At 29.7% G+C, this 26,493-nt stretch overlaps 1 protein-coding gene across 3 annotated transcripts in view; it reads right to left on the bottom strand.

Moving 5' to 3' along the window:
• The window catches only part of LOC126734893 (hemicentin-1), a 393,008-nt gene that overhangs the window by 226,464 nt on the left and 140,051 nt on the right, over positions 1-26,493 (bottom strand). For all 3 annotated transcript variants that reach the window (XM_050438722.1, XM_050438723.1, XM_050438725.1), the window contains exon 2: positions 87-219. In XM_050438722.1, coding sequence (XP_050294679.1) covers positions 87-219 — 133 coding nt within the window. The remainder of the gene's footprint in view (positions 1-86; positions 220-26,493) is intronic.

The raw sequence follows: 26,493 nt of genomic DNA, 5'->3' as shown, positions 1-26,493 counted from the left end.
TACATTTTCCAAAACTGATTTTTCAATAATTTTATGGCATGCATAACTTAAATAGATATTTTTTTTAGTAAAAAAAAAACTCTTACCTATACAGAGGTTCTCCTATGCTCTCCTTAAACCAAAGCACCATGGCCACGGCATCATTTGAATCCCTAGGACTTATATTACAGGGAAGACCTTTCTTTTGACCTAAGACCCCGAAAGCATCCTCCATCGGAACTGTAAAAGAAAAATAATTATTTTTCCTTTATATATATATATATATATATATATATATAGAGAGAGAGAGTAATTACCCCAGATTAAGAGACAAAGAGAAATAACGTTAGTTCTAGCAGGGAGAAAAAAACCAAGGGGGGGAATAATGACTTCGGTGGTATACGAAACACGCAGAAAAAACGCGATTTGCATTCGGAAATATCCCGACGTTGGACTAATTTATTTTCTAAGAGAAAATAAAAAAAAAAAGTTAAACGATGCCATAATTCAAGACAGACGCAATGCGGACAGCAAGTATCTCCGAATGCCAAACGGTAAAAAGTTAAAAAGAATAAAAACTAAGGGCTCCCTAAGCAATCATTAAATTAATAGATAACGAGGAGACCGTTTCAGTCGAAATTGTGTTGTTTCGATTGCAAAGAATCGCTTAATTTTTTCACATTGCACCTCTGGGAGTAATAATCTTCCTTTTTTTTGTTCTCTCCTTCGTTTGGCATAATTTAAATGTACCTGGCCGACATTCATTGAAACCCCACTTTCAGGTATCAAGTTTAATACAGCGCCATAACTAGTTTTTGAAAAACAAACATTTATAACTTTTCCAATTTTCGGATAATCTGTTTGCTGCAGACTTAGGAAACGGCGGCGACGACATTTCTAAACACCTTTTGTTAATTTTCTTGATTAATTTCGCCCCTGAGCCACCTGAAAATTGAATTTATAACAGACAATTAAAAGTTTCTGAGGGGCGGCAGTTTTATGAATATACATTATTATATGGCGGTTGAGGTACGCGCAACTAAAAGGATTAAGGAGTTTTTATTTCAAATTAATTTAGCTTAAACGAGTGGATCAGATTAGATGTTAATTTCTAGTTTGTTTGTTGAATTAATATTTAGAATTATTTAATAAGTATATTGCTTTATAGCTATAAAAATACAGCTTGAGTCGCCGAGTTGTAATTATCCGTTAGCGTGCAGCGTATTAAAATGACATTGCAAGCTATAGATTAAAAAACCATTTGGAATGCCTTTATATTCGTTTTTAAGCTCTTAAAATTATTATTTTTTTATGAAAAGTCTAAACTACCCTTTTTACAATTGACTTTTTTAATTTATACTAAATAAATTAAGTTGCAAGAGGATTCTATTCAGGAAGGTAAAAAAATATCAATTTTTTTCAAAAAAAAATTGTTTTTTCAATTCCCTGTACTTTTTTCAAAAAACCCTGAAATAGGTGTCTAATCAATTTAAATGGAGAATCCGTATACGAATTTTTAAATGTGTAACTTTTTTAGTTTTTGAGTTATGGGCATATTAATAAGATTTTTGACGAAAAAAAAAAATTTTTTTCAAAAAAAAATTGTTTTTTCAATTCCTTGTACTTTTTTCAAAAAACCCTGAAATAGGTGTCTAATCAATTTAAATGGAGAATCTGTGTACGAATTTTCAAAAGTGTAACTTTTTTAGTTTTTGAGTTATGGGCATATTAATGAGATTTTTGAAGAAAAAAAAAATTTTTTTCAAAAAAAAATTGTTTTTTCAATTCTCTGTACTTTTTTCAAAAAACCCTGAAATAGGTGTCTAATTAATTTAAATGGAGAATCTGTATACGAATTTTGAAATGTGTAACTTTTTTAGTTTTTGAGTTATGAGCATATTAATAAGATTTTTGAAAAAAAAAATATTTTTTCCAAAAAAAATTTGTTTTTTCAATTCCCTGTACTTTTTTCAAAAAACCCTGAAATAGGTGTCTAATCAATTTAAATGGAGAATCTGTGTACGGATTTTCAAATGTGTAACTTTTTTAGTTTTTGAGTTATGAGCATATTAATGAGATTTTTGAAGAAAAAAAAAATTTTTTTCAAAAAAAAAATTGTTTTTTCAATTTCTTGTACTTTTTTCGAAAAACCCTGAAATAGGTGTCTAATCAATTTAAATGGAGAATCTGTGTACGAATTTTCAAATGTGTAACTTTTTTAGTTTTTGAGTTATGAGCATATTAATAAGATTTTTGAAAAAAAAATATTTTTTCCAAAAAAAAATTGTTTTTTCAATTCCCTGTACTTTTTTCAAAAAACCCTGAAATAGGTGTCTAATCAATTTAAATGGAGAATCTGCGTACAAATTTTCAAAAGTGTAACTTTTTTAGTTTTTGAGTTATGGGCATATTAATGAGATTTTTGAAGAAAAAAAATATTTTTTTCAAAAAAAAATTGTTTTTTCAATTCTCTGTACTTTTTTCAAAAAACCCTGAAATAGGTGTCTAATTAATTTAAATGGAGAATCTGTATACGAATTTTGAAATGTGTAACTTTTTTAGTTTTTGAGTTATGAGCATATTAATAAGATTTTTGAAAAAAAAATATTTTTTCCAAAAAAAAATTGTTTTTTCAATTCCCTGTACTTTTTTCAAAAAACCCTGAAATAGGTGTCTAATCAATTTAAATGGAGAATCTGCGTACAAATTTTCAAAAGTGTAACTTTTTTAGTTTTTGAGTTATGAGCATATTAATGAGATTTTTGAAGAAAAAAAAAATTTTTTTCAAAAAAAAAATTGTTTTTTCAATTTCTTGTACTTTTTTCGAAAAACCCTGAAATAGGTGTCTAATCAATTTAAATGGAGAATCTGTGTACGAATTTTCAAATGTGTAACTTTTTTAGTTTTTGAGTTATGAGCATATTAATAAGATTTTTGAAAAAAAAATATTTTTTCCAAAAAAAAATTGTTTTTTCAATTCCCTGTACTTTTTTCAAAAAACCCTGAAATAGGTGTCTAATCAATTTAAATGGAGAATCTGCGTACAAATTTTCAAAAGTGTAACTTTTTTAGTTTTTGAGTTATGGGCATATTAATGAGATTTTTGAAGAAAAAAAATATTTTTTTCAAAAAAAAATTGTTTTTTCAATTCTCTGTACTTTTTTCAAAAAACCCTGAAATAGGTGTCTAATTAATTTAAATGGAGAATCTGTATACGAATTTTGAAATGTGTAACTTTTTTAGTTTTTGAGTTATGAGCATATTAATAAGATTTTTGAAAAAAAAAATATTTTTTCCAAAAAAAATTTGTTTTTTCAATTCCCTGTACTTTTTTCAAAAAACCCTGAAATAGGTGTCTAATCAATTTAAATGGAGAATCTGTGTACGGATTTTCAAATGTGTAACTTTTTTAGTTTTTGAGTTATGGGCATATTAATAAGATTTTTGAAAAAATAAATATTTTTTTTAAAAAAAAATTGTTTTTTTAATTCCCTGTACTTTTTTCAAAAAACCCTGAAATAGGTGCCTAATCAATTTAAATGGAGAATCTGTGTACGGATTTTCAAATGTGTAACTTTTTTAGTTTTTGAGTTATGAGCATATTAATGAGATTTTTAAAGAAAAAAAATATTTTTTTCAAAAAAAAATTGTTTTTTTAATTTCTTGTACTTTTTTCAAAAAACCCTGAAATAGGTGTCCAATCAATTTAAATGGAGAATCTGTATACGAATTTTTAAATGTGTAACTTTTTTAGTTTTTGAGTTATGAGCATAATAATAAGATTTTTGAAAAAAAAATATTTTTTCAAAAAAAAATTGTTTTTTCAATTCCCTGTACTTTTTTCAAAAAACCCTGAAATAGGTGTCTAATCAATTTAAATGGAGAATCTGCATACGAATTTTCAAATGTGTAACTTTTTTAGTTTTTGAGTTATGAGCATATTAATGAGATTTTTGAAGAAAAAAAATATTTTTTTCAAAAAAAAATTGTTTTTTCAATTTCTTGTACTTTTTTCAAAAAACCCTGAAATAGGTGTCTAATCAATTTAAATGGAGAATCCGTATACGAATTTTTAAATGTGTAACTTTTTTAGTTTTTGAGTTATGGGCATATTAATAAGATTTTTGACGAAAAAAAAAAATTTTTTTCAAAAAAAAATTGTTTTTTCAATTCCTTGTACTTTTTTCAAAAAACCCTGAAATAGGTGTCTAATCAATTTAAATGGAGAATCTGTGTACGAATTTTCAAAAGTGTAACTTTTTTAGTTTTTGAGTTATGAGCATATTAATGAGATTTTTGAAGAAAAAAAAAATTTTTTTCAAAAAAAAATTGTTTTTTTCAATTTCTTGTACTTTTTTCAAAAAACTCTGAAATAGGTGTCCAATCAATTTAAACGGAGAATCTGTGTACGAATTTTCAAAAGTCTAACTTTTTTAGTTTTTGAGTTATGGGCATATTAATGAGATTTTTGAAGAAAAAAAATATTTTTTTCAAAAAAAAAATTGTTTTTTCAATTTCTTGTACTTTTTTCAAAAAACCCTGAAATAGGTGTCTAATCAATTTAAATGGAGAATCTGTGTACGAATTTTCAAATGTGTAACTTTTTTAGTTTTTGAGTTATGAGCATATTAATGAGATTTTTGAAGAAAAAAAAAATTTTTTTCAAAAAAAAAATTGTTTTTTCAATTTCTTGTACTTTTTTCGAAAAACCCTGAAATAGGTGTCTAATCAATTTAAATGGAGAATCTGTGTACGAATTTTCAAATGTGTAACTTTTTTAGTTTTTGAGTTATGAGCATATTAATAAGATTTTTGAAAAAAAAATATTTTTTCCAAAAAAAAAATGTTTTTTCAATTCCCTGTACTTTTTTCAAAAAACCCTGAAATAGGTGTCTAATCAATTTAAATGGAAAATCTGTGTACGAATTTTCAAATGTGTAACTTTTTTAGTTTTTGAGTTATGAGCATATTAATAAGATTTTTGAAAAAAAAATATTTTTTCCAAAAAAAAAATGTTTTTTCAATTCCCTGTACTTTTTTCAAAAAACCCTGAAATAGGTGTCTAATCAATTTAAATGGAAAATCTGTGTACGAATTTTCAAAAGTGTAACTTTTTTAGTTTTTGAGTTATGGGCATATTAATAAGATTTTTGAAGAAAAAAACATTTTTTTCCAAAAAAAAATTGTTTTTTCAATTCCCTGTACTTTTTTCAAAAAACCCTGAAATAGGTGTCTAATCAATTTAAATGGAGAATCTGCGTACAAATTTTCAAAAGTGTAACTTTTTTAGTTTTTGAGTTATGGGCATATTAATGAGATTTTTGAAAAAAAAAAATATTTTTTTCAAAAAAAAATTGTTTTTTCAATTCCCTGTACTTTTTTCAAAAAACCCTGAAATAGGTGTCTAATTAATTTAAATGGAGAATCTGTATACAAGTTTTGAAATGTGTAACTTTTTTAGTTTTTGAGTTATGAGCATATTAATAAGATTTTTGAAAAAAAAAATATTTTTTCCAAAAAAAATTTGTTTTTTCAATTCCCTGTACTTTTTTCAAAAAACCCTGAAATAGGTGTCTAATCAATTTAAATGGAGAATCTGTGTACGGATTTTCAAATGTGTAACTTTTTTAGTTTTTGAGTTATGGGCATATTAATAAGATTTTTGAAAAAATAAATATTTTTTTTAAAAAAAAATTGTTTTTTTAATTCCCTGTACTTTTTTCAAAAAACCCTGAAATAGGTGCCTAATCAATTTAAATGGAGAATCTGTGTACGGATTTTCAAATGTGTAACTTTTTTAGTTTTTGAGTTATGAGCATATTAATGAGATTTTTAAAGAAAAAAAATATTTTTTTCAAAAAAAAATTGTTTTTTTAATTTCTTGTACTTTTTTCAAAAAACCCTGAAATAGGTGTCCAATCAATTTAAATGGAGAATCTGTATACGAATTTTTAAATGTGTAACTTTTTTAGTTTTTGAGTTATGAGCATATTAATAAGATTTTTGAAAAAAAAATATTTTTTCAAAAAAAAATTGTTTTTTCAATTCCCTGTACTTTTTTCAAAAAACCCTGAAATAGGTGTCTAATCAATTTAAATGGAGAATCTGTATACGAATTTTCAAAAGTGTAACTCTTTTAGTTTTTGAGTTATGAGCATATTAATGAGATTTTTGAAGAAAAAAAATATTTTTTTCAAAAAAAAATTGTTTTTTCAATTTCTTGTACTTTTTTCAAAAAACCCTGAAATAGGTGTCTAGTCACTTTAAATCGAGAATCTGTGTACGAATTTTCAAAAGTGTAACTTTTTTAGTTTTTGAGTTATGGGCATATTAATAAGATTTTTGAAAAAATAAATATTTTTTTTATAAAAAAATTGTTTTTTTAATTCCCTGTACTTTTTTCAAAAAACCCTGAAATAGGTGTCCAATCAATTTAAATGGAGAATCTGTGTACGAATTTTCAAATGTGTAACTTTTTTAGTTTTTGAGTTATGAGCATATTAATGAGATTTTTGAAGAAAAAAAATATTTTTTTCAAAAAAAAATTGTTTTTTCAATTTCTTGTACTTTTTTCAAAAAACCCTGAAATAGGTGTCCAATCAATTTAAATGGAGAATCTGTGTACGAATTTTCAAATGTGTAACTTTTTTAGTTTTTGAGTTATGAGCATATTAATGAGATTTTTGAAGAAAAAAAATATTTTTTTCAAAAAAAAATTGTTTTTTCAATTTCTTGTACTTTTTTCAAAAAACCCTGAAATAGGTGTCTAGTCAATTTAAATCGAGAATCTGTGTACGAATTTTCAAAAGTGTAACTTTTTTAGTTTTTGAGTTATGGGCATATTAACGAGATTTTTAAAGAAAAAAAATATTTTTTTCAAAAAAAAAATTGTTTTTTCAATTTCTTGTACTTTTTTCAAAAAACCCTGAAATAGGTGTCTAATCAATTTAAATGGAGAATCTGTATACGAATTTTTAAATGTGTAACTTTTTTGGTTTTTTGAGTTATGAGCATATTAATAAGATTTTTGAAAAAAAAAATATTTTTTCCAAAAAAAATTTGTTTTTTCAATTCCCTGTACTTTTTTCAAAAAACCCTGAAATAGGTGTCTAATCAATTTAAATGGAGAATCTGTATACGAATTTTCAAAAGTGTAACTTTTTTAGTTTTTGAGTTATGAGCATATTAATGAGATTTTTGAAGAAAAAAAATATTTTTTTCAAAAAAAATTTGTTTTTTCAATTCCCTGTACTTTTTTCAAAAAACCCTGAAATAGGTGTCTAATCAATTTAAATGGAGAATCTGTGTACGGATTTTCAAATGTGTAACTTTTTTAGTTTTTGAGTTATGGGCATATTAATAAGATTTTTGAAAAAATAAATATTTTTTTTATAAAAAAGTTGTTTTTTTAATTCCCTGTACTTTTTTCAAAAAACCCTGAAATAGGTGTCCAATCAATTTAAATGGAGAATCTGTGTACGAATTTTCAAATGTGTAACTTTTTTAGTTTTTGAGTTATGAGCATATTAATGAGATTTTTGAAGAAAAAAAATATTTTTTTCAAAAAAAAATTGTTTTTTCAATTTCTTGTACTTTTTTCAAAAAACCCTGAAATAGGTGTCCAATCAATTTAAATGGAGAATCTGTGTACGAATTTTCAAATGTGTAACTTTTTTAGTTTTTGAGTTATGAGCATATTAATGAGATTTTTGAAGAAAAAAAATATTTTTTTCAAAAAAAAATTGTTTTTTCAATTTCTTGTACTTTTTTCAAAAAACCCTGAAATAGGTGTCTAGTCAATTTAAATCGAGAATCTGTGTACGAATTTTCAAAAGTGTAACTTTTTTAGTTTTTGAGTTATGGGCATATTAATAAGATTTTTGAAAAAATAAATATTTTTTTTAAAAAAAAATTGTTTTTTTAATTCCCTGTACTTTTTTCAAAAAACCCTGAAATAGGTACCTAATCAATTTAAATGGAGAATCTGTGTACGGATTTTCAAATGTGTAACTTTTTTAGTTTTTGAGTTATGAGCATATTAACGAGATTTTTAAAGAAAAAAAATATTTTTTTCAAAAAAAAAATTGTTTTTTCAATTTCTTGTACTTTTTTCAAAAAACCCTGAAATAGGTGTCTAATCAATTTAAATGGAGAATCTGTATACGAATTTTTAAATGTGTAACTTTTTTGGTTTTTTGAGTTATGAGCATATTAATAAGATTTTTGAAAAAAAAAATATTTTTTCCAAAAAAAATTTGTTTTTTCAATTCCCTGTACTTTTTTCAAAAAACCCTGAAATAGGTGTCTAATCAATTTAAATGGAGAATCTGTATACGAATTTTCAAAAGTGTAACTTTTTTAGTTTTTGAGTTATGAGCATATTAATGAGATTTTTGAAGAAAAAAAATATTTTTTTCAAAAAAAATTTGTTTTTTCAATTCCCTGTACTTTTTTCAAAAAACCCTGAAATAGGTGTCTAATCAATTTAAATGGAGAATCTGTGTACGGATTTTCAAATGTGTAACTTTTTTAGTTTTTGAGTTATGGGCATATTAATAAGATTTTTGAAAAAATAAATATTTTTTTTAAAAAAAAATTGTTTTTTTAATTCCCTGTACTTTTTTCAAAAAACTCTGAAATAGGTGCCTAATCAATTTAAATGGAGAATCTGTATACGAATTTTCAAAAGTGTAACTTTTTTAGTTTTTGAGTTATGAGCATATTAATGAGATTTTTGAAGAAAAAAAATATTTTTTTCAAAAAAAAATTGTTTTTTCAATTTCTTGTACTTTTTTCAAAAAACCCTGAAATAGGTGTCCAATCAATTTAAATGGAGAATCTGTGTACGAATTTTCAAAAGTGTAACTTTTTTAGTTTTTGAGTTATGGGCATATAAACTTTTTCTTACCCTTCGTACATAATATAAAATTTGCTTTAAAAGTACAGTCACTATGGAGGCAGGGAGTACTAGATGGGCACGATATATATTTAAAAAAAAATTGGAGCCTTAATACTGTTGATTATTTATACCTATTATTCAATCAACGTTAATACATAAGTTTTATATTCTTAGGAAGCTTCCCTCAATAAAAAAATTATTGATTTTGATATATAGAGCATTGATTAAAAATTATGGAATATTACTGTGGGTGCAAGATACGAAAACCGTATTGGAATTCTAAAAAATAATACAAAATTCAATATTGAAAATAATGTTCAAGAGAGCTAGACTGTTTTGAATTAATGAACTGTATAATGATGAAAACGTGACATTAATTCATTTCTTAACTGAACTTGCTGTTACTAATCATTATAATCAAACCAGGTGCAATTTAAATAAAAATATATAAAATATTATTAGTTTTATTTTTTATGGATCTAAAATTTTATAACTCGCTGTCAAATATAATTTAATTCATAAAAAATTTTAATTTCTCAGTTTCTCATCATGTTAAAGCAAATAAAACCTAATTTGTTAACTTGAAATTCCTTTTTTTTTAAATCTCTTTCCTTCTGGGCTTATGTTGGTTAAATTTATTTATGTATTAAAAACTTAGTTACCTAAATTATGATCTTAGGACAATAATTAAATCTATTGAATTCAATTAGTTTTAATAAACTCATTATTATACTATCTAATAACTAGATATTTATATTAATATTGTATAAGATAGTTCCTTGAGAAGACCCTTGTATCTAGGTGTCATTTACTGTATTACCATTATTTCTGTAATGGTATTTTGCCTCAATGAATTTGAATTTTGAATATAAAAGATAAAAAATATTATCAATTAAATAAGCAATAAAATTGTAATCCATCTAAAGTCGTTCCCTAGGGTGGAGTTCGGCCTTGCCCGAAAAATTCATTTTCCACCGTTCGTACGCCAAGAATACTAAAGCCCTTGTCGGAAACTTATCTTCTTGTATAAAACTTTTGCTCCTTTTTTACCTTTTCGGTGGCATAAAGCCGATAAACTTATGAGTTGGAACTTTTTTGTTCCCTTTTTTTTATGTTTGTGTATACTTTGAAAAAAACGACTTCTGTCTTTTCTCTACTCAAACCTTATTAATACGGGGGTAATTTTAAATAAAAATTCCTAAAATATGAAACTATTGAAAATCTAAAAACCTGAATGAAATTTAATAAATCCACGTGCGCTTGTAGTATTTTCGAATTCCGAATTTGAAAGCCTGCCCCGCAGGGAATCGGTAAAACTGCACTCGAACAAGAACAAGTTTTAAGTTTATCGTGCTTCGAGGTAATGGGAATTTAAAAGCTCCGTAATATTAACTTTTCGGTTATTCGGACTTCCGGAAACCGGAGAAGGGAACCAGAATTCGATTTAATGAAAATCGTAAACTACTTTGGCATAAGAAAATAATTAAAAGTCTCGCTCTGTGTTTTGCGTTGTAAAAAAAAAAAAACCGTAATTTGTTATGCAATATCTTTCTAAAGCAGCTTTTCAGTACTTGTATACATTTACTTTTCCAATAATAATAAACATACTTGTGGCTTAATAGCTTATTTTAAAGAAAGTATGAATTATGAAATTAATTAGTGTGACTTAGTAGATTATGTAGGATAAGAAAAACCTTGTTGCTTCTTCTACTAACATTAAATTAATAATTCTCGTTCTATACATTATACAATTATTCAGCAAAATGCCTAGTGTCATCGCACTCATTGGAATATTACATAGTTGCTTACTATGACTATTTAAGATTGATGTACTTAATGATAACGTAAAATCTCCTGGATGATGTCATTTCTTAATTACAATAATTCATAATAAATTTAGCCTAAGTTCAATGATCTTTTAGACCTCTCCTTTCTACAGAATGACTTTTACGAGGGCCACTTGTGAAGGGCATTATCCAGAAAGCAAATGTGTATATTTAAAAATCTATACAACAAGAGTTTGTACCTTACACAGTAATAATAAAATATTTTACAATTTATGCTATTTTCATCATTATGATACGTTTATTCATCTTTATCACTGTTATATAAACTCCTTGAACTGTTTTCACATTATAATATTTAATCTATATTTCATAGCCTAAATCTATGCCTAATTATAAGTATTTATGTATTTTTATAAGCTAAGGATTCTCTGCCTTTATTATCTTTTATAACACAATTTAGACCCTGTACCCTTATGATGAGCGAACGGTCATTTAACTTGTTTGTGACAATCTTCATTCGAAATTAGTATTGAATCTCCTCGATTAAGTAATAGTTGGATTGATTTGACAGATCAACGTATGCTTTATGGTCACGTTTTGCTTTGACAAAAAATTCCTTTACTTTCTTATCTAAAGCTTACTTCTTTATTATACCTTCGTTACTAAATTATTTAGTAAACCTATCTGACCATTAAGGAATTCTAGAAGATAAGCTTTTTTAATGTAATTATGATATATGCTTTGTGTTGTATTATTGTCATATGGAAAATAATTTGGTTTGCTCTAATTGAAATATACAAACATACATTAGGTTCCAAAAGTTCCACTGGTTAATTTCGTGATGCTGCAAACTAATCGAGCCAGGTCTTACAGGTTGCCTTGAGAAGTTAGGACTATGGGACTTTCCAATGCAATTATCTTTAAAATCTATCGTCTAACTGTCTTTCCAGGATATTTTGAGTTCCAAAATATCTGGAATGGCGCCTTTAAAGGCTCTCATATGCCTTATTCAGTTTAAATATCTATTTTGTCATTTGAAGAGTGGAAATTAGAAAGGGCTTAAGTGCCAAAAAAGGTTTTGAGATAATAGAAAAAAACTAAATAAAAGTCAGAGAACTTTTTTAAGTAAAGCTTTATTAAGTATTATGCATTTAAACTGAAACGAAAGACCTACTTCTTAACAAAAATTTGCAAACTAAACTTCTTACTACAAAATAAAAATGTTTAAACAAGTAAAATTAGGAAAAGACCTAAGTGCCATAACTGATTTTGAGTATAGAAATATTCATAAAATACATTTTACTTTTTTTTTTGTTCTAAACCATTGTCTTCAATCTGAAGAAGCTATTTATAAAAACGTTGGTGTTCTGGATTTTAAAGATAAGGAATCATGCTTCGAAGAGATACCTTTTTATTTTCCGACACCTTGCTTTCTGATGGCAGCTTCATTATATTAGCCTGCCTGAGTCCAGCTAATGTTTTCCCTTTCTTCAAAACATTAACTTGCATCCCTTCTTTAAAATCAGAAAATAAAGTTTTGATCTTAATAAGTGTAGGGTTCGTAGCTTCGATCGTTATTACTGTAGCTTTACTAATATTTAACTTGGTAGTGTTAATATACTCATCCGCCGCTTGTTTTAGGTCCCAAAAGCCGCGTGGAGTCATGTCAACAACATTAAAAGGTGGAGCGTACCTTACTGATTTTACTACTGGGTGGTCCAGAAAGTTGTTAATTTTATAAAATTAAATAAAAAAAAACCCGTTGATCAATTGTAACAAATTTATTCTTAAAATGTACAGAAAACTTGGGAAATATGTCTTAAAAATTACGTTGTCCAAATGTACCCCATTTCTTTCCTGGCACTCCTCAAGCCAAGCCCTAAAATTTTCAATAACGCGATGGCAAGTTTCTGGAGTTATCGCTTCAATTTCTTGCTGGATATTGGCCTTTAGATCATTCAGGGTGGCGGGTCGGTTGCTGTACACCTTACTCTTAAGGTATCCCCACAAAAAAAATCGTAGGGAGTCAGGTCCGGGCTTCGGGCGGGCCACTGAATGTCCCCTCTTCGGGAGATTAATTTATTGGGAAAAAGCGCCTAAAGGGCAGACAAAGACAGGTTGGAGATGGTGGCACCGTCCTGCTAAAACCAAATGTTTCGATTGTATCCCTCAAAGTTCTGAAGGGCGGGAGCGAAAAATGTTTGAAGCATGTCTATGTAACGCTGCAAATTTACGGTATTTGCGTTGCCTCGAGCGTCTTCGAAAAAATAGGGACCGATTATTCCTGATCCCGACATTGCAGTCCAAACCGTGACCTTTGGGCTATGCAGAGACCTTTGATGTTTTTACTGCGGGTTTGTTGCACACCAGTAGCGACAATTTTGGGTGTTTACATGGCCATTTAGGTGAAAATGAGCCTCATCGGAGAAAAAAATGTTGTTGAATCGCTGAAATCGATTCATTATTTCGTTGGCGAACAAAAGTCTTGCAGGAGGGTCATTTTCCTTTAATTCCTGCACTAATTGAATTTTGTAAGGATGCATGTTTAAATCTTTGTGAAGAATTCGCAGCACCGACGATCTGGAGACATTTAATGCCGCTGCGCGCTTGCGAGAAGACAAGGTCGGTTCTCGGCGTATAGACGCTCTCACCCAAGCAACCGTTTCGGGAACTCTCTCGCTGTCCTTGGCCGACCCAAATTTCGTTTATTTAACGTCGAACCGGTGTCGTTAAACTTACATACCCATTTTACGATCGGCTGTGGGCTTGGGCACTGGTTAATGTCATGCAAATCAAAATGTGCCCGACATCTACGGTGCACAGTGTGGTCGAATTGTTGTTACGGAAATACTCTCATACACAAAACGAGCGTTGCTCTCCCGTATAGAGCTGCGTTGTGACTAAATTTCCCTGAACCAAGCTATCGATTGAGCACACGCGCACGATTCTAGCCCCCCTACCAAATTTTATACGAAGCGTCAAAAAATGAACAACTTTCTGAACCACCCGTTATTGCTTGGAGGTCTGAGGGTACAAATGCTTTAGATACTTTCTTCCGTTTTTCTATTAAAGCAAAATCTCTATCGCAGGGCATGACACTATGACCACTTACAAGAAATTTCTGTTCAATAGTGTGGAAAACACCATTGGCTACCAAAAAGATGTAAACAATAAAATTCTATTCTTATTTTGGCCCCCGCAATTATCACACCATATTACCAAATGCTCCTTAAGGGTCAATCCACGGTTAACAATCTATAAAAGACATGATGCAATTTCGTTGGCTTCACGAGAAGCTACTCCCTCGTGCCACATACACATGTAGGCCTCATTTGTATCCCCAATATGAACTCTTAAGTTGCAGCGGGACAGCTACGAAAGGTAGAACATGTCGCTGCGTGTCAATGATGGAACAAACATGACCTGCTGTAGATCCATGGATAAACAACACTTTGTGCTTTCGGGATCTTGAGACTCAATCGTATCTTGCTTTATTATCTCTTTTGCTCTTTCGGCCTTTCGATGATGGATTTCCAGCTGATCTTTTGCGGATTGACTTGACTTAATGTTGGCTTTAATTTGACACTCTAGTTTGTCACATGTGCTACACGTATCAACTCGTGGTCTGTGGAAACTTAGGTTGGGAAAATCCTTGATGAAAACAGATCAATAAAATTTGTATGTGACTGGCGAATCTGGGTGTAATAATAAGACAGTCTGTGGATATTTAAGTCAGGACTAAGGAATTCTTTTTCGGATTTGGCCCTTGAATAATGACCAACTTCCCTTGGTATCAAGTTTACATGATTTTTTACCAGAAGACGATCAGCTTCAGAAAATCCATTTTTTTCTTTTCAATGAGGACCCGTAATTTTTTATCGTTAACACCGAATGTATTCTGAAATGTTACATACATGTTAGATCTTACATACCCGTTCATATTTTCGTTGGCCATTAGGAAGGGAGTAATATATTGTTGCTTGACGTTTGCTATTTTACTCATCCTCATACGAACCATGTCGCCTTCTTTGAACATCACAAACACTTATAAGCCCTATTAGAAAAGTGCTTTGTGTTTTCATATTTTGTGCATGGTACTTTTCAAAAAGAGAACGTCTTGTTTCGTGGGTAACCCCTTTGCTGTTATAACCAAAAAAGAAAACAGTAGCTATTTTCGCGGAGATCATACCGAACCGGTTCTGAACATCTACTCTACAAATACATACACAAACCAACGTCAACACACATACCATTTTCTTAGTGTAATTCCTGCCTTAGCGTTGAGAACCGGTTGGGATAATCTTCGCGAAAATAGCTAATGAGTTTGTATTCCATACCTGCTGTTCTGGATAGTTTTTTTCAGGTACTATCTTCTTTTTATAAGTTTTGTATGACTTTCGACCTGTTTTTAAACGACTTCTAAATGAACCACTGCCTGTACTTCTTCTTTTTCTTTGGATTTCTTCCATTATAATGTATTTTAAATCAAGAAATTATCATACACAACGTACACGTGCAAATGTCTAGACATAATTAAGGTAATAAATATATGGGACTTAGGATCTTTCTAAGGAAAATGCCTGCGCACATAAAACTATCGACATTTACAAGGGACTCTTATAAAGGTAAAAATGTAATTTTGGCACTTAAAACCTTTCAAAGGACATAAAGCATGGCACATAGAACGTTTCTATGTAAAAAAAACTGAATTTCAGAAAAAAGGCACTTAGGCCCTTTCTAATTTCCACTCTTCAATTTTGTTCTACCTACCTGTATTAGAATTTCTTATATAATACCCTTCAGTTTTGCTCCTTCATAAAATCTTATTAGTTTAGTGCTGAAAATTGTAAATACTTCTAGACATTTTATGTAATGTATATAATAAGCACACAATTTAGTCTATGTGTCCCAATTTAAGCGTATTTGGTTCGCATAAACTCGTTAAGAACGCGGTGAATATGTTTGCAACCACCTATGGTTTGGCTATGAGTAGTAGAGGTTTAATGTTAGGTTTATAACATTTTTAAAAAAATCATTTTTATATTCAGTTCTGAACTTTTATATGGGACCGTACATAAGAACGAGCTAATAATAGACTTGATAAGTATTGACGCTTCTTTATTTGGAAATTGTCAGTATTTTATTAAATCGCACTAAATCGTAGCAGCATAAGAATTATCTTACTTTGATGTTTGAAATAGACCAATTATGACTAATACAAACAGTATCAAAGGCTTTTTGAGGCGTAGTATTAAGGTATGGTTATAACCAGGCTTATTAAATTGACATATATGACATTGTTTGAAATAATTACACCATTTGTTTTCTTCGGGGAAGAAATAATATAATTGTTAGATTTCCTACAGAATTTTGACCATAATTTTTAAAATAGTTTACGGTGTACTTCCTAAATATTTTATCACTAATACTTTAGTTTCATACTTGAACAATAATAATTTCCTTTAAACTGGCAGAGTTTTAACAGTGTTTTTTCCCTTAATAAATTCTATCTCAAAATTAGACTCTTCAATCATCAAAATTTCCATTAAAATCAAACATCCAAATATAGACGGAATATCTGGTAAGTTTAGAAAATGGCCATTTAAAAACACATAAATGAAGAGTCGATGATTCGATTTAACTAAAAAATTTTGTCTAATTACTTGATCGATTGCGGTTAATTTCTGTATTACATCATCCTCTGTTAAACAAGTATGTTTACTAGAATAAAGACTTTTTATTATTATGATTATTATTAGTCAAGTGTTAACTAAACATTTATTTGCACAAATTCATCGTGAAAAATCTCCATAAATCGTACATAAGCCGATGTCTGAACTTCATATAAGAGTTAATGAAAAATACTTTTAAAAGTGGATTAAAACGGGACCGAGATTTATGCTTCGGGAATTAACTCGTTTTGATTATTTTAAACCGACATAAATCGTTTTTGGGGGCTTTCCGCTTTCGGACAAAGTAGCAACGGCCAAATGAGAAAAAGCGGTCGCCACCAGTTTAATGGGGAGGTTTTTAATTAATTAAAACTCTATATTTTTCAACGGTATCGTTTTTGAAAAAGGACCGACGCGACTGGTGCAGCTCGTTACGTCGACGACGACTCTTTCTTCTTTCATATTATTTTTCTAGTTAAAAAGCTTTGGAATATCGGGTTTTGTGTTTGCTCAAAAAGGCTTTAAATTAACAATTCTAACTGCCTTAGAAAAACCACACAAAAATGCGTATTAATTAAAATACAAAAACCCTTAAACCATTTTTCTTTTAATGCATATATCGACAACATGAATATTTTTCCTTTGATAAAATTGCATATTCTACTCAATAAATAAAATAAAAATGCTGTATCAACCAATTTCTGTTAGCTGACTGATTCCCTTATCTACAACGAACCGCAAGAAAAATTAAATTTTCAGAAAAACTACTTAAGCGTACAAAAAGGACGACGTAGCCCAATGTAATATTCATAATTCAGAATTTTCCTCAACAAGAGGGAATCCGGGGGGGCTGTCGAACGCAGGGCCGATTCCACTTTATATTTTGATGTTTCCTCGAGATTACACGGACTTCGTTTCAACCGGATTCAAAATATCCTCCCGCATGCAAATTCACATTGTATAAAATATTATCAAAACGTTTCCATAACTTTGGAAAAGACGGCTTTATAATTTGATGTTAATTTAAAGTCTGACAACTTTCTGTGTGCAATTTTCAAGTTTAGTCTAATGAAGAAAACTTCGCGGAACACAAGCAGTTACGAGGCAACTTTGTCGAATAGTTTTTAGGGTAATAAATGCTCCAGTTTTACTGTTGTTTCTATGGTAATTTTCTTGTTTAGTTGCAAAGTTGAAAAGGGAACGAGTTGAATGTTAATGGAGATTCGACAAACGTTTATTTCTTAATTGTTAACCTTTTTACTCTTTCTCTCTTAGCTAGAGTCAATTAATGCGCTTAGGATCATCATAGAAACTTTAAGAGTTCAGTTTTGTCCTTAAACCATTATTTGTTATTCCTTATATTAAAAACGACCCTGCAGTCTTAAAACTATTTAAAAGGTTATCGCGGGTGTATTATCTACTCTAATAAAGGTCCTTAAGCGAGCGCTTTTACTACCTAAAGAGTCGCCTCAGCTCTAAATTAAAATTTATAGATCGTTCCTACTACGATTTATGATTTCCAGGAAATTTATAGATTTTCATAATGGAGCTTGTGCTTACCTAAAAATACGGTGCGTCCGAACTCCGCTAAGAAAACTTCTTTCATATATTGGGCTTTTAAAGTTAACTTTATGCTTTTATTAAACATTACCTTAAAAGGGTTTGCAGTGAAAGATTGTTAATTAAATAGGAACCTCGTAAATTTTTTAATTATTTTAATTACTGTGTGCTATTAAATAAAGTAATAAAAAATAGTATTTATTCTTATTTTTTGCCAATGGATTCTTTGTTCAATTAAATAGAATGCAGAAGAATAAATGGAAAATAAATGATTGTTAAGGTAACATTGAAAAGTTTATGGTGACGAAAAATAAAACTTATAAGTAGACTTTTACCGCATATTTATTCAAAATTTAAAAAGTAATTAATTTAAGCAATAAGTCATTAAAAATTATTTGTTACTTGCTATTAGATTCATGCTGCTTTATCTTTAAGCAATTTATTTTTGTCTATTGATTCAAATACTTGACAAATAATTATGATTTGATTTTTTTAGTTCAAAATATTAATCTTGATAATTTAGTGCACAGGTTTAATTAATTGATTTAATTATAAGCTTTATTAAATCAACAATTTCACGATTTTTTTTTGAAAGCATACTGTCAAAAAATCTATTGCAAACGATCGATTTTTTTATATTTTGGTCGACGTTTTGATCTCTATGGCACCTCAAAACTCTAAAAGATATAAAAGAGCACAAATAAAATCATACATTCTGACATAGTTACAAAGTTTAAATTTTTGGACACAGTAAAAGTAAATAATTAATGGTCAATTAAAAGTAAGTTTTCTTCAGTCTAATTTAATTGTCTTGCATAAAATTGTTTTTTTTAAGAATTGCTTATTAAGGTGTAACATAATTTTTAAATGTTTCAAAAATTTAAAACAAACTGATAATATAAGGAACATTCAAAGAAAATGAAAAGATACGCAGTTAAACTACCAGTTACTGGACAGTTAAGCTTTTTTGGAATTTCAAATTGCTGCCACTGGAGTATTTTTTAACCGATATTTTTATGCTTATGCCTGATATTAGTACATATTATATCCTATTTTATGCAATCGGGTTTGAAATATCCTTAAAATTATAGTTCTTTTAGAAAATGTGAAAAGTCCTGAAATGACTCCGAAAATCTAGTTATTGGACAAAAAATTCAATTACTGGACAGGAAATGTTCAGTTATTGGATACAGGCAAAGCAATTAGTAAAAGCAAATAAAAACTTGAAATTACGTACTTAGTGTAAAAAAACTTTTATTGAACTATTTTCACTTATATTTTTTCATTTCAAGTTGGAATGTATTAAAAAGTTCTTCGACGTCCATGTCGTCATTTGAATTATTTTCTGACATCTGGTCCACTTTTTTCCTATAGTGTTCAAGATCGTCTATTTCAATTTCTGCCTCACTTTCTATTTCTCCTGGGTTTTCGTAAATTATGCTATTGACTTGACCGTTTTCATCTACTTCATACTCCTCGCAACTTCCTAGTTGATACGGTTCGTTGCCATCTTTTTTTTCTGTGTATTTATTTTATTATCTTTCTTAACGCAAAATTCTTTTGATTGTTGATCGGTGTTACATTCATTGCTGTCTATTTCTTTGAGGTCGGATTTCTTGCAGTCACATCTTTCAATATCTCCTTCACTTTCTATTTCTGAAATAACATCATCATCGTCGCTTTCCATAGTATAACACAAGTGACACATGAATAAATCGTCATCATCTTCTTCATTAACATGTTCGTTATATTTCTTCGGAATACGTCGTCGGTGAATTCTTTTCTTGCAGCTCACATCACATGTCAGGTAATTATTTTTGATTGTACGAACTTTGCATACAAAGCATGATTTATTTTTGTCAGTATCTCGTGTAGTCTTTTTTAAAGCTTTTGCTGATGCACTCTCTTTTCTTTCTCTTTCGCTTTCTCTCTAATTTATTATTTTCTAATTCTAACATTAAGGCACGCTTTTTCTCAAAACTTTCCTGGTACTCTCTTGATGTTATAGGGAGTCAAAGGAGACTCTTTCGATATTGCGTTTATTTTTTCTTGTTGGTTGTTTTGACACTTCTAGATAGTCACCTATATTTTTACTTGTTGACGGTAAGCTACAAGTGTCCTTACTAGGTTTTATGATAATATTTTGTGTTACATTAATTTGTGATTTCTTTGTGAGTTAAATCTGAGATGAATTGACTTTAGAATCCAAATTAATTTTTTTAATTTCTGGTTCACTTGAAGGTTGGTTTTCAGATGGATCTAGTTCAGGTTTAGCCTCAGTCGAGTAAAACACCTCAGTAGCAAACGATTCTGATATATCTCTTACGTCAAAGTCTATTTTTTAACATGTGTCAATAAATCAGGTTTTTCAAAATAACTCCATATTTTGTACAAAGCCAAAAATTCTTCGGTAATACCTTCCTTAACCAAAAGATCATCGAATAACTTACATCTTTTAATTAAATCTTCACCAGTCAAAGTAACAAATGATCTATAGTCCATACGAGGGGGCGGCATTTTTACCTAAAAATGTGGTAAGGTGCTAATTTAAATTATAATAGGTAAATAAAAAAGTTTTTATAATATTACCTTAACACGCTGATTTCCTCCCAAACACTTAGTGTAATCAACAGCATATGGGTTAAAAGGGAATAAACCACATACACGAAATCCATTGATTAAAGTGTCCCTTTTAATATTATTCGCCACTACTTTCTCCAGTAGAGGAGCAAATGTCATTTTATTTAGCACTTCTCCAGGGTTTTCTTCATAAAATTCCCTAACTGCCTTTTTCCATCGCATTTTTATGCGCCGGAACACTGCAACATCGCATGGTTGGAGAATTCTGGTTGCATTTGGATATAAGGCTATAACTTCAATCTTTAACTCATTGCAAAGTAGGCTCAAGTCATAATTTAAATGGGACTTATGCCCATCCAAAAATAATATTACAGGGAATTGTATATTATTATTCACCAAAAACGGATGAAATATATTTTTCACATAATCATAGAACGTATCTGCCGTCATCCACCCATTATCGGATCTTCCAATGCCCCAATCAGGATCTTTGACAGTCTGACTTATTTTTTCCGGAACTCGCTTATAAGGATACACTATCATTGGCAGACAAGTTAATCCAGAAGCAAAAAACGAAAATATGACAGTGATGCTTTCCTTAGATGATCCTTTTTCCACAGAATAAACATTTTTTGCGCCTTTTCTAGCAAAAACTTTGCCAGTTTCTGGGCAAATCTGAAACCCGGATTCATCGCCATTGTAAATTCTTGAAGGGTCATCAATGATTAAGTTTTTGGAAGTAAGATAACTATTTATTCTTTGAACCATTTTCGAATATCTGCTTCTGACACACAAGCGCTGGCACCACTTACTGCTTTACTTGTCCGCTGTACAGTTATTGGATGTCTTTTTAAGAAAGCCTAAAATATAAAGTGGCATCTATAAATATTTTCCAAGTCGGTATATTCTTTGTTGCCTAAAACTTATTATCTTAAACTAACTATCGCCAAATCTGTTATTTTTAAAGGGATTAGGACGTGGATTTTTAGTAAAAAAAAATTTGGATGCTATTTAAAATGTCCTCTCGTTTTCTAGGGACTCCTTTTGTGGCCAGCTCTTTTATCCACCTGCAAAATTAAAAACAGTTATCCTAATATTTCAACATCTTACCTAACTAAATTAACTTCACCTTACAAGAACAGACTCTTCTCTTGCTGAAAGAATTGGATTTGGACCGCATGTGTCTTTATGTCCAGGATTTTTTATTTTGAATTCCAGCGTTGACTGACAGGTACACCGTATTTATGTGCCGCATTTCTATATGACATTTTGTTATTCTTTACTTCATGTATCGCGGCTTCCATCGATTCCGTATTATATTTATTTTTCTTGGGCATGATTGAAAACTATAGATATAAAAAAATCATGTTTTAGTTATAGGACAGAGTATAAATCAGTTATTGGACAGCCCTCCAATGTGATTACTAACACCAAAATCGAAGTACCGGAAACAGGAGAAAACGCACAAAAATTACACACAAAAAGTGTATAAACTTTGCAAAGTGCAGTAATTGGACAGATGTCCAACAACTAAAAAGAATCATATTTTAAAGTCAGTTATTAGACACCCCTCTAAAACATAACCTAAATTAAATATATTGATATAAACCTTAAAAATACTTACTTTTACTAGACCACTACGTTGTATATTTATGCGAGCATTTTAGTACAATTTCACTGGTAAAAACAACACTAAAATTCACCTAAGGTTTCTTAAGATAGGCTTAAGGAAACTCACTTTTTTGTGCATAACCACAGAATCTCACAATTGGCGCGAAAACAGAAATGTCAGTTAAATGTCATTTATGTCTATATTGATACCAATAGTATAATGGCGACATCTCGCAGGTGTCCAACAACTGGTAGGTTTACCCCATATAGAAAATATTAAATTTAAATTCTTGGTTTTAATGCAAAATATGTGAAAAAAAAATTATTTCAGGAAAAAGCCAATAAAAAAATACGTGCCTGGAAAAACAAGAAATTTATTAAAATTTTAGGAAAATTTTTGTTAAAACTGTTAAAAATAAGAAAATAAAAAAAATCTCAATTTTGGAAAAACGAAAAATTCATAATTTTGAAAATATTTTTATTACATACAAAGAAAATAAATTCGAAAAAATTTGACAAAAACTTCCAGTCCAGCCAACTAAGAGGTAACTAAAACTTATTAATGATAATTTTAGTAAGATTTTGTATGTCTAGAAAAGCAAAATTTTCAAAATTTGGGAAAATTTTCGTTCTAAAAAACACGAAAATTTAAAAATTGACCCAAAATTTCAAAAAAAAAATGTGCCTGATTAAAAATATGAGAAACAAAAATTCGTTTCTGGAAAAACAAGAAATTTATTTACATTTTGAGAGAATTAGATTAAGATTTTCAGAGACATTTTATTAAATTTTTTAGAAAAATTTGTAAAAAAATTATAATTGAATCGATGTAAGCAGAAAGGGCACATGTCAAAAAAACACTGATTTGTAGTTTAAATAGTATGATTTGTCTTCTTATATTTTAAATTTAAAAACTGATTTTAGCTCTCCCAGAAGATCTTGAAAGAATTGACATGTGCCCTTTTTGGCAAATAATGGTATTTAGTAAATTTGAAAAATATTTATTTTTTTTAATACGGCTTTAGTTATGTAAAGTACGAGTCAAAAATAAACAGCTAATTTCAATAGAAGAGTACAATGTTTTGGAAAAACTAATCTTCGGATCACTCATTAATTGTTGATTGTAGGCCACTGAAGAATAGCATCAAAATATGGTTTGTGTTCTTCTGCAACAAAAGCAGTGCATTTTCTTATATGCTTCGTTTTGTTGGCCTTAATAGGAACTTTTTCTAAGGGATGCGCAAGGCTCGTTAGCAAAGTTGGGCGGGCCATTCCAGGTTGTGATAAATTAAATGTTTGTGACACTAAACCGTCAGTAAAAAGATAGGCTTGAACAGTGCCTTTTTGTTGGGATGTGTATTTAAAACATGAAAAGGTGCTTATTTGAAAGTTGACCTTTTCGTTACGAGGAAAATGTTTTGTTTCTTCAGAGACACGGGTTTTTGTATAAAATTTTCCCCACCAGTTTTTGAAATCTAATACGTCACTTGTTGAAACCTCTTTGACTGAAAATTTTGTATTATTTTTTGAACTGGTAATAATAATCGTGGAGATCTCGTGAATGGTGCATATTCTATCATGTTTTTGTAATTTTTTTTTACCAACGCGAAGTTCTTGTCACACGGGAGAAATGAATGCCCCCTAACTGGGAAAAAGTGTCAAATTATGCTAAATTTGCCAGAATCTGTGAGAGCCAAAAGCATCCTGACCATGGTATGATTCTTGTTTTGGCCCCAGCAGTTATCACTGTAAAGATGAAGCTCCGATTGATTTTCCGTGATTTCATTTATCTTAATGCGAGAACAAACGTACAAATTTCGTCAGCTGTTTTTTTTTGCCTGTCCCTCGTAGTGAACGTACATCCTGGATTTATTTGTCTTAGGATTGTGAATACAAAATACGGACACAGTAAGCTGCTGGTAGTAAAATACCTCACTCACAGGCGTTGTGGGTAACTGGACATTTTGCACAAAATCGAAGGCCAATGACAGAATTTAGTCTTTATTTTCCTTTTCTTTAATATCTCTGGTTATTTTTGAATAAAATTTGTTAGCCTTTCGTTTGTGAACTATCAATTCTGTGACGGCAGTACGCTTGGCCGTGACATTCAAATTTTGGTCTTTTATTTTGTTATTTAGTAATTCATAAGTCTTTTAAAGAAAAGCTTACCTTTTGGTTTAGATACTTCTCTAGGTAAAGCTGATGCATTTCTGTCAAATTTGGCTGGCTATTCAAATAATGTTTTTCACGTCCTGAATAGGCTGATTTTTGTAGGAAATGATTGTATGTGTTCCTTTACACAATTCTGAATTTCTTCTGAGAAAGTATTAGCACTTGTCATTTTTCCGCGTAAGTCATTTGGTGACTTGCCTTGTGAGGATAAGGTGTTAATTCTCCTGATGTATTTGTACGTGATAACATATAAATTCATAAATGCTTTAACACAAATCTCTACTTTGGAACTTTTTGATTTGCGTTTATTTTTGTCACCTGGTCGAGGACGCCGTTGCTTTATTTCTATACAAGACCCTGTAGGAAAATTTCTTGTTCGTTTTTAGAGCTTAAAGTATAAAATCGTTGAAAAATCGCCAATCTATCTGCATCAGAGAACTTTTCAGAGCATTTCATTCTAAAACTAAATAATGAAATTAACCGATGTGCCATAAATACTACAAAAGAACCTACCTGCAAAGGACTTCATTATTAATTTTTTTCTTACAAACGTCTCGTCCTTTACTGTTTTTATAAGACCTTCCTTCCAATCTTGCCTTTTTCTGTATGTTGCGAGCATACTTAGAAGGCTCTGCTTTTCGTCTTTTATTAGGTGTTAATTCAGAATTGTCATCCATATCAAATGAAACTAAAACCACGTGCAACTGTCCCCGAAGCAACCAACAGATTAACTGAAGTCGAATTTTTGCTGATGACGTAAAACGCACGACAAACACATGTTGACCCCACCATTTGAAACACTAACATTTCGCATAAACGGCACATGTCACTCACGTGTGCCACGTGTGTGATATTACCCGACATTTCTAAGACATCGGGGATTCGGATTTGTGCCCCTTATGCATCTACGTCTACCATAGGAGAACACATTTTAGGTATAATGGCAATTTGTCAAAATATTGACTTGTGCCCTTTCTGCTTACACCGGTTCAATTTATTCTGCAATAGACTCTCCAATAACGTTCAAGTGTTTGAAGAAGCATTAAAAACACTTAGAAGACATTTCCAGACAAACGAATTCCTGGAATAAGCTAACCTCGCGATAATCTTTAAGTGCCTAGAGGAAGCTTAAAGATACCTACAAGACACTTACATATAGCAAAAGTCATTTAAATGTCTGGAAATAAAGAACAGAAACAATGAGCCATGTCCAGGGAAAATATGAACGAAACTAAAAAAAATACAATTGTTTCCTTAAAAACAGTGGTTTGGAGTCCCATTCCTAAAATTAATTTAAAAAAATCTTTTTTTACGAAAATTTCTCTCTTTCTTTTTCTACGATGACATTTGAATACATATTTTGGGTTTTGCTAGATATATATGAAAAGTATAAAAAACTAAAATGAAAAAGTCAAAAAATTACAAAAAAGAAAATTAATTATTCTAACTATCCTTCCTGGGGTGATTTGTTTGCCACTTTTAGACTCAAATGCGTCATTTTGGCACCCAACAATTTTTATGTGTACTTTAAACAAAGAAAAAAATACGTTTTATAATATAGTGAGAGAGAAAGGGAAAGAACCTACTGTTTAGTCATTTAGAATATTTTATTTTTATTAAGTAATTAAAAAATTAGGGGCAACTATCGGCTATCGCAATTTTTATATTCCAAGTTTTTGTGCGATATTGAATGCATCATTTTGGCGCCCAACAACTTTTAAAACATAGCGTTTTTATGTTTTGAGACGTTTGACTACATTATTGTTCCAAGTAAAGACGTTTCTTGGTGTAATGAGAGAGATAGAATAATCAAATTATTTATTTGTTTATTGAATAATTAGTTTTAAATAAAAAAACAATTCAAACTAGGGACAGATACTAAGTAAATTATGATATTAATTTCTTTACTATAATTCGGATTAGGTCAAAATTTGTGCGTCATAGTTAACATTAGGAGCACAATTGATTGTAGATGTTACACCACAACGCCATGAGAGTGTGCTCGCATAGAGAAAATAAAATGCTTTAATAGCGTGAACTGAATGCCGTTCTTATTTCATCTAGGTTATTAGAAATCTTCTGGTCATCAATAGAATTTGCGTGTAAATGTTTAAAAAAAGAAAGGAAGCAGAAGCAGCTTGCGCACGTTTTTATTAAAAAAAAAGAAAATTGTAATCTTGGGAACCAAACGAAAAGCGATTTAATAAAAGATCTCTGTTCTTTATTGCTTTCC

Source organism: Anthonomus grandis, chromosome 4, assembly GCF_022605725.1.
Source record: "Anthonomus grandis grandis chromosome 4, icAntGran1.3, whole genome shotgun sequence".
NCBI classification, from domain to species: domain Eukaryota; kingdom Metazoa; phylum Arthropoda; class Insecta; order Coleoptera; family Curculionidae; genus Anthonomus; species Anthonomus grandis.
This window is presented reverse-complemented; position numbering and strand designations above follow the sequence as displayed.